The sequence below is a fragment of the Phallusia mammillata genome, chromosome 2, assembly GCF_965637545.1.
Source record: "Phallusia mammillata chromosome 2, kaPhaMamm4.hap1.1, whole genome shotgun sequence".
In the NCBI taxonomy this organism is placed as follows: Eukaryota; Metazoa; Chordata; class Ascidiacea; order Phlebobranchia; family Ascidiidae; genus Phallusia; species Phallusia mammillata.
In genome coordinates, this window is record NC_137253.1 from 17,560,807 (window position 1) to 17,574,660 (window position 13,854).

Below are 13,854 nucleotides of genomic sequence, written 5' to 3' on the forward strand. Positions count from 1 at the left end.
TAGTTATGACGTACAACGAAAGGAAAAAGGCAGAACATTACTGCAAGGCAGAACATAACATTACTGGCACTGTTGAATATGTGACATCACCCCCTTTTTTAGGGCAAAATTTCAATTTTCGACAAACACAATAACACAATTCAACGACTTTGTCACATAAACATTTGAACAACAGGCAATCTACTCAAAAAGTCAGCACCAACATTGTTGCGGCCTTTTATGCTTTCAAACACAATACGATAGTTTTGCAAAAACATGGCCCACCGCATCACTCTGGAATTCAAAAATTTGGCGGAGTCAATATACACCAATGGTTGATGGTCGGTTTGTAACTTAAATTCAACACCACATAAGTACAATTCGAACTTGCGAATCGCCCACACAATCGCTAAACACTCGCGTTCAATAGTGGAATAATTTCGTTCCGGCGCGCTCAATTTGCGACTAGCATAACGAACAGGGAACAACCTGTCGCCGTGCTTCTGTACGCATAGAACGCATCCAATGCCGATGTCTGAAGCATCCGTACGCAAGACAAACTCCTTGTGTATGTCAGGCAGACGCAGAATTGGAGATTTCGACAAACTCTCTTTGAGTGCTTTAAATGATTCTTCTTGAGCAGCACCCCAGCGAACGTTATTCTTTTCACCCTTTTTCGTTAGCTCTGTCAATGGCGCTGCAACTGTGGCATAATTCTGAACGAAGTCGCGGTAATATCCGGTTAAGCCCAAGAAGGAACGCACCTCAGTCTTGTTGACTGGTCTGGGTGCTCTCTGTATCTTCACCATGTTATCGTCACTCATTCCCAGTTCATTGAATTTAACGGAATGTCCTAAAAAACTCACTTCTGTCGAAGCGATCAAACACTTTGAAGGCTTTGCTGTTTCCCCCGCATGACGGAACCTTTCCAAAACAGCTCGAAGTGTCGACAAATGCTCATCCCACGTCTTTGTGTGCACTATGACGTCATCAATATAGCTTTCCACCTGTTCCAACCCATAGAGCAATTTCCGCATAGCTCTCACGAATGTTGCGGATGAATTCATCATCCCGAAAGGCATCTTTGCAAACTCGTAGGTGCCCCCATGTGTCACAAACGCAGTCTTATAGACATCAGATACAGCAACCGGTACTTGCCAATATCCCTTAGCCAGATCAATAGTAGAGAAATACTTGTCTCCACTTAATTTCCCAAAAATCTCATCTGCAGTTGTCATCGGCTCTGGGTCGAATAACGTGATCTTGTTTAATTTTCTGTAATCGACACAGACCCGATTCGTGCCGTCCTTCTTGCGAACCACAACCACCGGTGTAGCGTACGTCGATTGTGATGGTCGAATGATACCGAGCGAAAGCATATCCTCTAAATCACTGTTTAGCTCGTCACGCAACTTGTACGGTACTGGGTACGGCTTCGAACGCACAGGCTGGTTGCTTGTCAAATCTATCCTATGTTCCACTAAGTTTAAATTTCCTGGAACGTCACAAAACACTTCCTCGAACTCCTCAACCAATGACTTTACTTCTTCTCTCTGGTATTTATCCAGTGATTCACCATATTTCACGTCCCCCACGGTTTCGTTGGCCGAAGTACAAACACACTCGATCAAATTGGATTCGTCCTCTAATCCCGAATCACCAACTTCTCCAACAGCACTCACGACCATGCCTTGGCCAAACTCCTTACTCCTGTCAAAATATTTCTTCAGCAGGTTAGCATGGAGCACCTTTTCTTTGTTTCCGATTTCAAGTTGGTAGTCGTTGACTCCACATTGCTTGAGAACCTTGAATGGCCCCTTCCACTGCATCAGTAATTTGTTACTGTCATTCGGCAACAGAACAATCACCAAGTCACCAGGGTAAAAAGTACGTCGCTTCGCTTTTCTGTCAAAGTACTTCTTATAACGGTTCTGTGAGTTTTCCAATTCTTCCTTTACTGTCATAAAAGCTTGCTCCATCCTTTCACGAAGTTCAAAAACATATCTGTAGCTGGTCAACACATCTTCATCCGTATCTGGGTTCGACCACATTTCGCGTAGCACGTGCATTGGTCCCCTTACAGTTCTCCCATACAATAATTCAAATGGGGCAAAGCCGGTTGATTCCTGAGGCACCTCGCGATATGCAAATAGCACAGCATCAATATAACGGTTCCACTGCGTTGGTTTGTCGCTGCACAGTCGTTTTAACATTTTCTTTAGTGTCCCATTAAATTTCTCCGTAAGTCCATTACATTGTGGATGGTAAGGTGTCGTGCTCAAGTGCTTTATTTTCAGCAGGCGCTCTATTTCTTTCATGCAGTCAGACACAAACTGTGTGCCGAGATCACTTAAAATTTCCTCAGGCATACCGATGCGGCTGTAAATGCTGACCAACGCTTCTGCAACAGCTTCAGTTGTAATCGATTTTAAGGGCACTGCCTCTGGGTATCTCGTAGCGTAGTCAACTAGCGTTAATATGTAGCTGTGACCAGATTCACTTGCAGGCTTTATCGGCCCAACCAGATCCACCGCAACCCGTTTAAAGGGGACGTCAATCACTGGCATGCTTTGTAAAGGCACTTTCGACACTGTACCTTTGCCTACTGTCCTTTGGCACACATCACAGGATCGGCAAAACCTTTTAACATCTTCTCTAAGCACTGGCCAGAAAAAGTTGCTCATGATTTTGTCAGCAGTTTTGTTGACGCCCAAATGACCACCCATGATTGAGTCGTGAGCAATTTCCAACGTTTTCAATCGCAATTTAGTCGGCACGACCAGCTGTCGAATCCACTTTCCATTCTGCATTTTCGGGTGACTGAAAAATCTATACAATAACCCGTCTTCTTCGCTGAAGTACGACTTATAACCCCCTTTTTGACGAATCTCCTTCATTTCCCAAATCTTCACCAACGTAGTGTCGCTTCTTTGATGTTTTCTGAACTCTGCTTCATTCAAAGCTGGCCACTCTGTTTCTTTGGCAATTTTTAAAGGTTTCAGATCTCTGTTGATTCTCCCCTGGGCACGAGTCGTCACAGCCGACACCTCAACACATAAATCTATAGGGTTGTCAGGCGCCATCCACGTTGCCGATCACCAAATCGTGGATTGCACTCTCAAGACATAGTGCTTCGACATATCCAGACAAGTAAGGTGTCTTCACTTTAATCTTCGCTATTGGGGCTTCGAGTACAGTACCATCTAAAAGCTTCACATAACCCACCTCTTCAGTAAGGTCTTCGTCGCTCACAAACTTCCGCTTGACAACAATTCCCGTGCAGCCAGTATCACGTAGGGTGTCAACCACGAATGAGCCTACATATCCTTTTTTCACCGGCAACCTTTTTGCCTCTGGTGTATTTGCCTCTGCAACTATTACTCAATGTGGAACGTTGTCTTTTGATAGATGCCGCCGCTGCTGACTGCCCCGAACCTTGAGACTTGGGCAACGTCACTCTTGCCCTGCAATCTTTCGCCAGATGCCCTGTCCGGTTACAGATGAAACATCTACGAACGTTATTTGGCGGTCCCTGCAGGCGACACTCTTTTGCCTGGTGACCTGTCTTCTTACACTTAAAACACACGCCTTCTCGATTTTCTTCCTTGGCAGGGGTTTTTCTTTGTTCTAAAGTCGCCAAAGTCGCTTCATGTGCATTTAAGAAATGATCAGCAATTGCAGAAAGACCAGTGATGTCTTTGGGAGCATTCTCTTTTAAATGCACAGCCAGGCTGCTTGGGCAAGACTTTATAAATTGTTACTTGACGAACAGATCCCGCACTCCATTCCAGGAAGTGCCACACCCTGCCATATCAATCCACTTCCCCAGGTAATTCTGCAAGCGTACTATAAATTGCTCAGAGCTCTCTTCTGCTTGAGGCCGTGCTTCGCGAAACTTCAGGCGATACCCTTCTTCTGTTAGGTCGTATCTATTAAGCAAAGCTTGCTTCAACATATCATAATTATTCGCTGACTCGTCGGACAATCGCGAATATACATCAAGGGCTCGACCAGTCAGCAACGCACTTAATGAAGTTGCCCAGTCGGCCTTGTCCCATTTACTCACAGCCGCAAATCGCTCAAACCGAAGAAAGTAGCTGTCTATCTCATCCTTGCCGTCAACAAACGTCGGCAACTTCGGTGACTTTGCTTGCACAACAGGGTTTGCCACACTCGCAGCAGAAATCTCTGCCAGATGAATCTCCATCTTCTTGAGCTCTAGCTGGTGCGCCCTTTCTGATGCTTGGGCTTCCAGTTGGTGCGCCCTTTCTGCTATCAAGCCACACGCAGTTACAACACGTGGTGTTTTCAACAACTCAATAATAGAATGAATAGTCCCGCATGTAACGGCCTCACACCACATCGAGACAATTGGCTATGTGATGTAACATAGTTATGACGTACAACGAAAGGAAAAAGGCAGAACATTACTGCAAGGCAGAACATAACATTACTGGCACTGTTGAATATGTGACATATAGAATGTATAAAATAGAAATATATCAGAAAGCCACTTCTCTAGTTTTATAAATATTTTTGTTTCAGCTGATGATTATATGTCATGTGCGTGGAATGAAAAACAACAACAAATGCAGCTGATTCTGTGGGAGCACATGGAAAACGTTAATGGTTTTCAAAATGACACTTGTGCCATTATATGTTTTTCTAAAGGATATTTTTTTGCTTCCAATTTACTTGAGGTAACTTCTGTGTGGTAGAGTAATCAGTAAAGTAATTAGAGATCTCCTTTCCTGTGGGGGATATTGTAGGGTGAAAACGAAAAACAACAACGAACTTATTTCATTTTTTCAACCACTGGACACCACAAATGGAAATTGTAGTAAATTTTTTGTGTGGAGTTGGACAAGTATGTTTGGGACCTTACTGTCTCCTGTGGTTTAAAGGTCTTAAAAAAAACAACTAAACATATGTTACTGGTGTTTCTGGATAATAACACCCTGAGTTAGTGCGGAGTTATCAGTCTTATGACGTCATAAGGCAGTGGTTCCCAACCTCCTGTGGACTGTGGCCCCCTAAAAGTTACTTTTGCGCCCTGTGCCCCCTTCAAATAACCCTGTAGGACCTGTGGCCCCCATAAAAAATGTAAATGGCAATCTCGTGTTGGAATTCGGTTCTAATTTTGACTTTAAACAGGTCAAATATAGAGTAAACAAGAATCCGAAATTGCAAAAAACTTAATTATCAACTAATAGTACATGAAATAGTCGATTAAGTTAGGGAATAAAGGTAAAAAAAATTTTTTTTGTGGATGTTTCTGGTGAATGTACACCTGTGCCCCCCCCCCCAGAACACAGCTTGTGCCCCCCCTGGGGGGCCATTGGCCCTGGTTGGGAACCACTGTCATAAGGATTAAGTGTTGGTGACCATAAAGGCCCGTTTACACTATGCGTATCGCGCGCGCTCAAACCTGCGTAAGTTTGTTTGTTTCATTTTTTCTGTCTGGTTTCGCGCTTGACTGATTTCGGACGCTCAAGTCTCGTAGAAATGAGCGAGCGATCGCCTACCGAGCGTTTTTCTGCGTATCAAGCTGCTTGAACCTGCGCAAACGGTTTGTGTTATCGCTGTGTACGGGTTTCTGATTTGAAAAAGCTGGTTCAATTGCCAAAAATAAATGATGACACGCTATTTGCCTTCAATTTAAGTATTTATTACATGGTTATGATTGTATGTGGTGTTTTATTGTGTTTGAATATTGTAATTAATTGCATTTAAAATGTACATTTACCCTAGCACAGCGGACTACATGTTATAGAAACATGAAAGTGAGATAAAATGTCACCAATCTATGCAACAACATCCAGAACAATCCTGTATGATTACCAAGATGCCAAATCATATTTACTAACAAAATATGATTTAATTTAGATTGATACAAAGCTTTTTCGATCTAAAATGGGTAACAATAAATTTATGTGGTGATTTATGGTCATCGACATTTGCTGTGAGCTAAAAAATACGTCTTGTATATTATTTAGTAAGCTTAGGTACGCACCGATAATCGCAGTGTAAACGGAAGCGTCGCAAGGTAAGGTTAGGTTGGGCGCCGCTAAGCATAGTGTAAACGGGCCTTAACGCCTATTGTGAATTATACCGTGTATACTCGCCGATAGGTCGCACTATTAGTTTTGTGTTAAAAAAGTATAATTTAGAGTTGCTCGCACATAAGTTGCACTGAAAATCTAGGGATTTAAAACACCCTTTTCTCTAGCTTTTTTGCATAGATAACTTCCTATGTTTTTTTTGTAGGGCTTAATATAATCAAATTTTTTTTATCGACACCGGTGAGCGATAGCAAGTGCATGTACGCAAGCGCCGACCATACGATTTTCATGAATAACCAACTCGCTACAAACCTGTATATCATTGCCATTACATAGCACATTTCCACTACAATTCGCGTCTATAACGCGCACCCTTAATTTTTTATTGAAATTTAGAATAAAATTTTGCGCTTTTCTGCATACTCGAATAAATACGTTATATCCGCTCAATAAGCCGACCCCAGAAAATTAGGTCGAAAACGTAGGTCCTGGAAATCGGCTTATTAGCCGGAAAATACGGTACTTGCAATAGCCGAAAACTTTCAATTTTGTTCCGACTTGGTGGCGATTTGCACTTATGTCGAGCGGATAGGTCGCATCTATATATTTTTGTTTTGCGACCTATCCGCGAGTATATATGGTAATTTGTGTCCATGTGCTATAGCAAAAATGTGCCAAGCCACCATTCTTGTGGCACTTTCAGTTTCTGACATATCTGGAAACCTGAAGTGTTTTAAAATGTAAAGAAATAAACAATTGTTTTGCAGAACAATTCATGCCTTTGTGCTTACGAAAACTCAGCAGACTTGGTTTTGCAAAACCGGACCGAATGGACAATATGTATGGAAGCATGTGACAATCATACCATTCAAATGGCTTGTGGCAGAAAGGTATCGATTTTGTATTACAACATTGAATGCATTGTTATGGGTCCACTTCCCTGAATTTCCCTGATTAGTTTTGTCCATATTTTTTGTTTTTGTTTTAATGCTGGTTTGTTTCGAAGTTCAGGAGAAGTGAAAAGCATTTTAAATATTTTTGCAACATCCTTTTTGTCAGAAACAAAAATCCTGATGTGCTGAAATTTTTGAACAGTTGTTTGTAGAAACTTCTGTGTTTGTTGTACAAATTTTAGCATGATCAGCCAAGTGGTTACCTTTACAGCCTATAATATGTGTTTACTCAGTTAGTCAATCACCACAGAAGTCCTAAGACTATATACCACAGCAGTGATTCACTGTTTGCAGCGAGAGGTTCTGCTTCACGCATAAACAGATATGTTACCAGACAGTTTTGCGCTGCAGTACCATAAAGGCAACATGTTCATTTTTAGTTTCAGTGGTTATGGTTTTTATTTTGTTAAGGTTTTACACCCTATTGCTTCTTGTGTTAGAAACTTAATGATCATTTAGTTTCGTATAAATCTGGCTAAACGTTAGTGATGTACATAAAGGTACAAAAAAGAACTGCATGCCTCAATGTTAGGTAGTAAATAAATTGGCATTGTCAGCTTTGTCTGCTGCACAACAAGGGTTTACTGCCAGTAGTAATATTTCCATTTTTTTTATTACTTATTGTATAACATTATAATGATGTAACAATATGTTCAATTGGCCTGATATTTGCCACTAATTATGGGTCCCCTTCCCTGAAGGGGACACATTGATTTTACTCGAATTTGTTTTTGTTTTGTTTCTTTTTTTTCTTTTTTTTTCTTCCCAAAGTTTGCCTGACTCGTTTTTTCACAAAATGTTTGATGGACTTGGATGAAATTTACACAGATGGTAGATATAGGTATGTAGATGTGCATCCCACTTTGTTTTTTTGTTGATAACCCCAGTATTTACCCCGCTAGCCCCCTAAAATGGGTTATTTTCTGCCTAAAGTTTGTCCGACTTATTTTTCCACCAAATGTTTAATAGATTTGGATGAAATTTTCACAGATGGTAGATATAGTTATGTAGATGTGCATACCGCTTCGTTTTTGTTGATAACCCCAGTATTTACCCTGCTAGCCTCCTAAAATGGGTTATTTTCTGCCTAAAGTTTGTCTGACTTGTTTTGCCATCAAATGTTTGATTAATTTGGCTGAAACTTACACAGATGGTAGATATAGTTATGTAGATGTGCATCCCACTTTGTTTGTCCTAATAACCCTAGTATTTACCCTACTAGCCACCTAAAATGGGTGAGTTTGTAAATAATGTCGGAATTGGCTGAAATTTGGATAGCTTGTAGAGTATGATATTCATAGGTGTTGATTGTTGTGTTCAACCCTGTAGGCCCAACATTTACCCCACAAGCCCCCGAAGTGTAAAACGTATGTTACTGGGCACCACACACGAAAGAATTCTGTGGCGCAATAGTGTTACAAGGGCAACCAGTAGGGATGCGCCGAGCCAGAACCCGAGTACTCGGTACCGAGCGTTGCTGTTTTTAATGCTCGGTGCTCGGCTGAGCAGTTGCACAAACAGACCCGAGCATTAAATTTGCATATTCATGCCCTGCTAACATACGGAACTAGTGTTCAAAAGGGTGTCTATGAACACAGAACATTTGCAGTTTTGGCACATCCCTAGCAACCAGTAGTATGTTACTCGTTGGTGGGTTGCTTGGTGGACGTTTTTGCGCCATGCCAGGGTTGTTAACGGCCCTAGCATTAACGGTTGTTGCTTAAAACACCTCTTGTGGTCAAAATTTTAAACATTGGCGGATTGGGCTGAAATTTTGCAGTACTATTGATTGAGTCATTGAGGTTTCATATTTTTGTTAGTTTAGTGTCAAACCCCATTAGTTAACCTACTAGTCCCCTAAAATGGGTAAGTTTATAAAACAGTGTCGGAATTGGCTAAAATTTGGGAAGCATGTGGACTATGGTTATCTCTTGAAATGCACTATTTTTGACTTTACATGTGTGGGGACCCATAAGTTTCTGCCTGCTGAAACAACTAAGGTTACAAAAGACGATGGCTAATATGGGACCCAATACAAAATAAGCATTGGAAATATATTTATGTTTTAAAATAGGTTATAGTGTATATGCAAAGACAAAATGTGCTAAGCCACCCTTCTAATTTGTCTTTTGGAATTTTATTTTTTAACCAATTGGCATAAGCATATGGATCCATTCGCATTTGCTTGCAAAACAATGATGTTAGTGAGTCGAATTGTGCATAAATTGTTACATCTGATATAGTACATAAAATGGTAATATACTGGAAAGACACCTTTCCAGTCTAAAGTGAAAAAAAAATTAGTTGCTGTCTTTAAAATGTCCTCTTGATAAACAGTAATCTTTATCGTTTTCATATTTTAAAAAGATTTGTGTTTTTTTAGATCAATCCCGATGCTTTTAGGGCAGCTCCTGAACTACAATTTTCAGGATTAAGGCCTTACTATCAGGATGAAGAGGTACTAAATTGCAAGTTTCATGAACTTGTTACTGTTAAATATACATAATCAAAAAAGAACTGAGAATCAATTATAGCTGATTATAAGTCAGTTGTTTGGGGTCCTTTACCTCATTCCTTTTTTAAATAGAGTTACTCAGACTAAGTTCCACATGTGATGGACAGATATCTAAAGTTTGTGTCCTGTAACGTTTGATACCAGATGAGTGATTTTTTACAAATTGCAATATTTAGACACACAATTCATGATTTTGAAAGCTGTAACTAGACAGAAGAAAAGTTGATATAAAAACATCTTATCAGTAATTATGGGTCCCCTTCCCTGAAGGGGACACATCTTGATTTCACTCTGTTTTTTTCTTTTTTCTGCCGAAGCGTTTCCATGCACTTTTGGCATGAAATCTTTGGTGGATTTGGATGAAACTTTCACAGATGGTAGATATAGTTATGTAGATGTGCCATCCGCTTCGTTTGAGTCAATAACCCCAGTATTTACCCCGCTAGCCCCCAAAATGTAAAACGTTTTTGCATGTTGCTGCGCACCACAAACGAAAAAATTCTGTGGAGTAACAGTATAGTAAAGGTACCAAAGAATATGCTACTTGTGTTTGTGCATTACTTGGAGGGCGTTTTTGCACATGCCAGTCAGAGGGGTGTTAACAGCCTTATGACGTCAGATGTGTCAACAAATGTTGCTAAAAACACCTCTAGTGGCCAGAAATTTAAACATTGGCCGATTTGGATAAAAATTTACACAACTGTTGATTGGGTCATTGTAATTTCATATTATTTTTTTGGGGTGCAGAACCCCATTAGTTGCCCTACTAACCCCCTAAAATGGGGGAGTTTTTTAAACGGTGTCGGAATTAGATGAAATTTGGACAGCTTGTAGAATTTGTCATTTATAGGTGTCAATTGTTGTGTTTAACCCCATAGCCCCAATATTACCTCTCTAGCCCCCTAAAATTGGTGAATGTTTTAAACAATGTCCGAATTGGATAAAATTTCAACAGTTTATAGAGTGTGCTATTTATAGTTGTCTATTGTTTTGTTCAACCCTTTGACCCCAACATTTACCCCACTAGCCCCCAAAATGGGTCAATTTTTTAAACAATGTCTGAATTGAATAAAATTTAGACAGCTTCTGGAGTGTGCCACTTATGGGTGTTGATTGTTGTTTTACCCTGTAGCACTATCATTTACCCCACCACCCCCTACAATCAGGTGCAATTTTAAAAGGAGCTGATTGTTGTGTTTAGCCTTTTTTCTCAGACAGAGAAAAACCTTGTATGAATGGAATGAGTATTCATAACCATGAGAAAGTTTGTTGTTGTCAGATAAAACACAGTGACCAGTACCAAGCGTAAATAAATATGCTATTTGGATGAATGGAATGAAATTTGAATAGTTTGTAGTCCATACAGCATATTTATTTATGTTCAGTACCAGTCACTGTATTTTACCTTACAACAACAAACTGTCTTATAGTTATCTCTTGAAATGCATTATTTACAACTTTGCATGTGTGGGTACCCATGAGTTTCTGCCTGCAGAAACAACCAATGTTATAAAGACAGTAGATAATATGGGACCCATTATAAAATAAGTGTAGGAAATATAGTAATGTTTTAAAGTAGGTTATAATGTATATGCAATGGCAATATGTGCTAAGCCACCCTTCTAGTTAAAGTAAACAATTGGTAAACAATAAAAAAGTAACTATCTTAAAGTTAAAATTAACAAAGGGTTATGTATAGGTATTTTGATCATGGTGTATTACAATAGGACCACATGAAAAAGAAACAGAATTTCATTTGAGCTTGTTTTAGGTCATATTATTACAATAATAATAAATACTTTGTAACATTACCATGCTGAAAATAACTGGCTCAACCATATTGCCACTATGCGAAGACAAAGAAACATTAAAACAGACGATAAAATTGAATGGTAAAGGACTGCTTGTCAAATGTGCCAGTGTGATATGCCAGTTTAACCAGGGTGTATGGCAATTTAACCAGTTCTTTAAATTAGTTATTGTAAAAAAATACTGCTTTAAATTCTTGACATTGTTCACTAGTTTTCAAGGGAAAAATGCTTCACACTCTTTAAAATGTACCTAGGTTATAGTTAGCCATCCAAAGTTAATCTGTCTAAAGTTTTACCCGTATGTATAAGCAGTTCTAAAAATTTGCTGTACTACCAAACTAATGGCTTTCTATCATAGGCGTAGAGTTTTACCAAGTACCGGGGGTGCGACCTTATCCTAACTGTGACGTCACAGCTGTGACGCGATACGCTGCAGTACATGCAGCTGCCTGTTAAAATTATAAGTGTGCTTTTAGGTAATTTAGAGGTAATTTTACCATATTGGTTTATCTACTTATGTTTGTAGGATCTGTCCAGCTAAACTGTTACGCACCGATTATCGTCTTCAAGTAGTAATGTAGGTCACATGCACCTAAAACGTACAAGTCTTATTCTGTAATGACATGTGGCATTGCAGACACAATCAAATAAGTTGTGTTATAAATATACTAACACCTCAACTTTTCACATAAAACACAAAGGTTTTTAGCTTGATATGTTTATGTCATTAAGATTTGCGCACATACGTTTAAAACCAAAGAGCGCTGAACATAACTAACGAAAATCTGCGTATTAAAAAACAATAACACCAAAAACCCGCAAAGAAACAAAAAAAAGAAGTAACCGCAAACAAATAACTACAACATAACAGAAATCGTGGCACGAACTTAACAGCAAAACGTATTTTTGCGAACAGCGGTTTTTGCTACAAATTCGGTGATCAGTTTTTCTCGATCCAGAAGGTCTACTTCTTCCTTGTGCACGTTTAGCACACACATGTGATTTAGCCTTTGTTGCGTCATCGTTGATTTTAGAAAAATCTGAGAAGCGTTTTGGAGAACCCTTGATGAAGTTAACCACACAGGACAGAACTTCAAGTGCTGTAACTGCGTGGTGATTTTGGCTGAAGCACTCCTGAACAACTAAATTAATTTGGTGTCCAGCGCAATACACATATGTTGCCAAGGGATTTATTTCTGTGAATCTTTTCTGCACCCCGCTTATATGGCCTCTCATATTAGCTGCGCCATCATAAGACTGTCCTCTGCACATCTGTATGTCTATGTTTAAAGACAACAACGCTTGCTGTATGGTGTTAAAAATGTTCAAAGCCGTAGTTGTCTCCACCGAGTAAAAGCCGATGAAATCTTCGTGCACTAAGAGCGAATCATCAACGTGATGTAAACAAATCGATAACTGTTCTTTTCTGCTAATGTCGGCAGTCTCATCAGCAATAACACTGTACCATTTCGATTTATGAATTTTTTTCACCAAATTTCGCAAAATTTCGTGACAACTTTGGTTTAAAATTTCATTCTGAATTTCTGGTACAATCCACTTAAACTTACTCGGCCTGTTAATCCATCCCTTAATTTCCTGGTTATACTTAGAACAAAATTTTAACAGCTGTTTAAAATTTGATTCTTCTTCAGTGTGCCCTCTCAGTGATTGACCTTGTCTTGCCAAGTACAAAACCGCATCAAATATTGCTTTTAAACCTCGTCTATTCTCCTCTTTCGATTTTACAGATTTGCGACAAATGGTATTAATCATGTCCTGGCTTCCGTCTTCATTTAATTTAGCACTGAGGCATTCGTTGTGATGGCTGCTCTCATTATGCTTCTGTATAGCGTACATTCCTTTTCGCCACGAATTGAAACCCTCGATCCACTTTTTTTCCTGGCCGTCTAAAATATTTTTAACCCCTGGCCTTACGCGGTTATTTGCAAGAGCCCACGAACACACGCTACATGTCATTGCATCTTTTTCAGGATCATATTGGACCCATGTAAATTCTTTAGACCATTTTTCTTGAAACTTTCGGCCACCGGTTGATTCCTTTACGTAACCGCGGGCGGCGTCAGTGGTCATGGGCTGTGTGAGCAGAGTCGTAGAAACAATAGAATAACTTTCGGCTGTTTCTGCATCAGGCTGACTTGTATCTGCCCCTTTCTCATCTTCCCCTGATTTTTGTTTTTTCTTTAAAAACATATCAATGCTAGCCTGACCTTTGCTTCCTCTCTTCATTGCGTTGGTTGTATCGTAATTTGAGTAAGAAAATTGCACCTCTACCCTTGCTAAATTACATCTGACTTGCGTTCTACTGATGTCATTGTTGTAACAAACGCCCATTTACGTCGAGACAAACGAATTATTGCGTTGAAACGGTCGTTTATTGGATCAATGACAGAACGACAAAAGCCTTTGCTTTTGCAACAGAAACGCGTATAAACCGACTTAGCGGCACTTTAGCAATTATGTAGCTATACTTTGATAAAGGCCGGGGGTGTGCCGCACCCCCGTACTCTACGCCA

At 39.8% G+C, this 13,854-nt stretch overlaps 2 protein-coding genes across 2 annotated transcripts in view; one reads left to right on the forward strand and one right to left on the reverse strand.

The window, feature by feature from the left end:
• LOC145213089 (polycystin-1-like) overlaps window positions 1-13,854 on the forward strand; it is a 72,958-nt gene that overhangs the window by 38,349 nt on the left and 20,755 nt on the right. Inside the window, exons 8-10 of the mRNA XM_080081328.1 lie at window positions 4,525-4,679; window positions 6,809-6,931; window positions 9,378-9,452. Of these exons, the coding sequence (XP_079937454.1) occupies window positions 4,525-4,679; window positions 6,809-6,931; window positions 9,378-9,452 (353 nt within the window). The remainder of the gene's footprint in view (window positions 1-4,524; window positions 4,680-6,808; window positions 6,932-9,377; window positions 9,453-13,854) is intronic.
• LOC145215451 (zinc finger MYM-type protein 1-like) lies at window positions 11,713-13,567 on the reverse strand. Its single transcript, XM_080084153.1, has 2 exons — window positions 12,317-13,567; window positions 11,713-11,769 (listed from the first exon to the last, which is right to left on the reverse strand). Exons 1-2 carry the CDS (start codon window positions 13,565-13,567, stop codon window positions 11,713-11,715), a joined length of 1,308 nt encoding a protein of 435 aa, XP_079940279.1.

Bases quoted from the DNA above. Each gene is read 5' to 3' on its own strand.
- LOC145215451 (XM_080084153.1), bottom strand. From the start codon at position 13,567: ATGAAGAGAGGAAGCAAAGGTCAGGCTAGCATTGATATGTTTTTAAAG. The intron at 11,770-12,316 runs GTGTGTGCTAAA...TAATTTTAACAG, and splicing joins CAACAAAGGCTAAATCACAT to GCAGCTGCATGTACTGCAGC.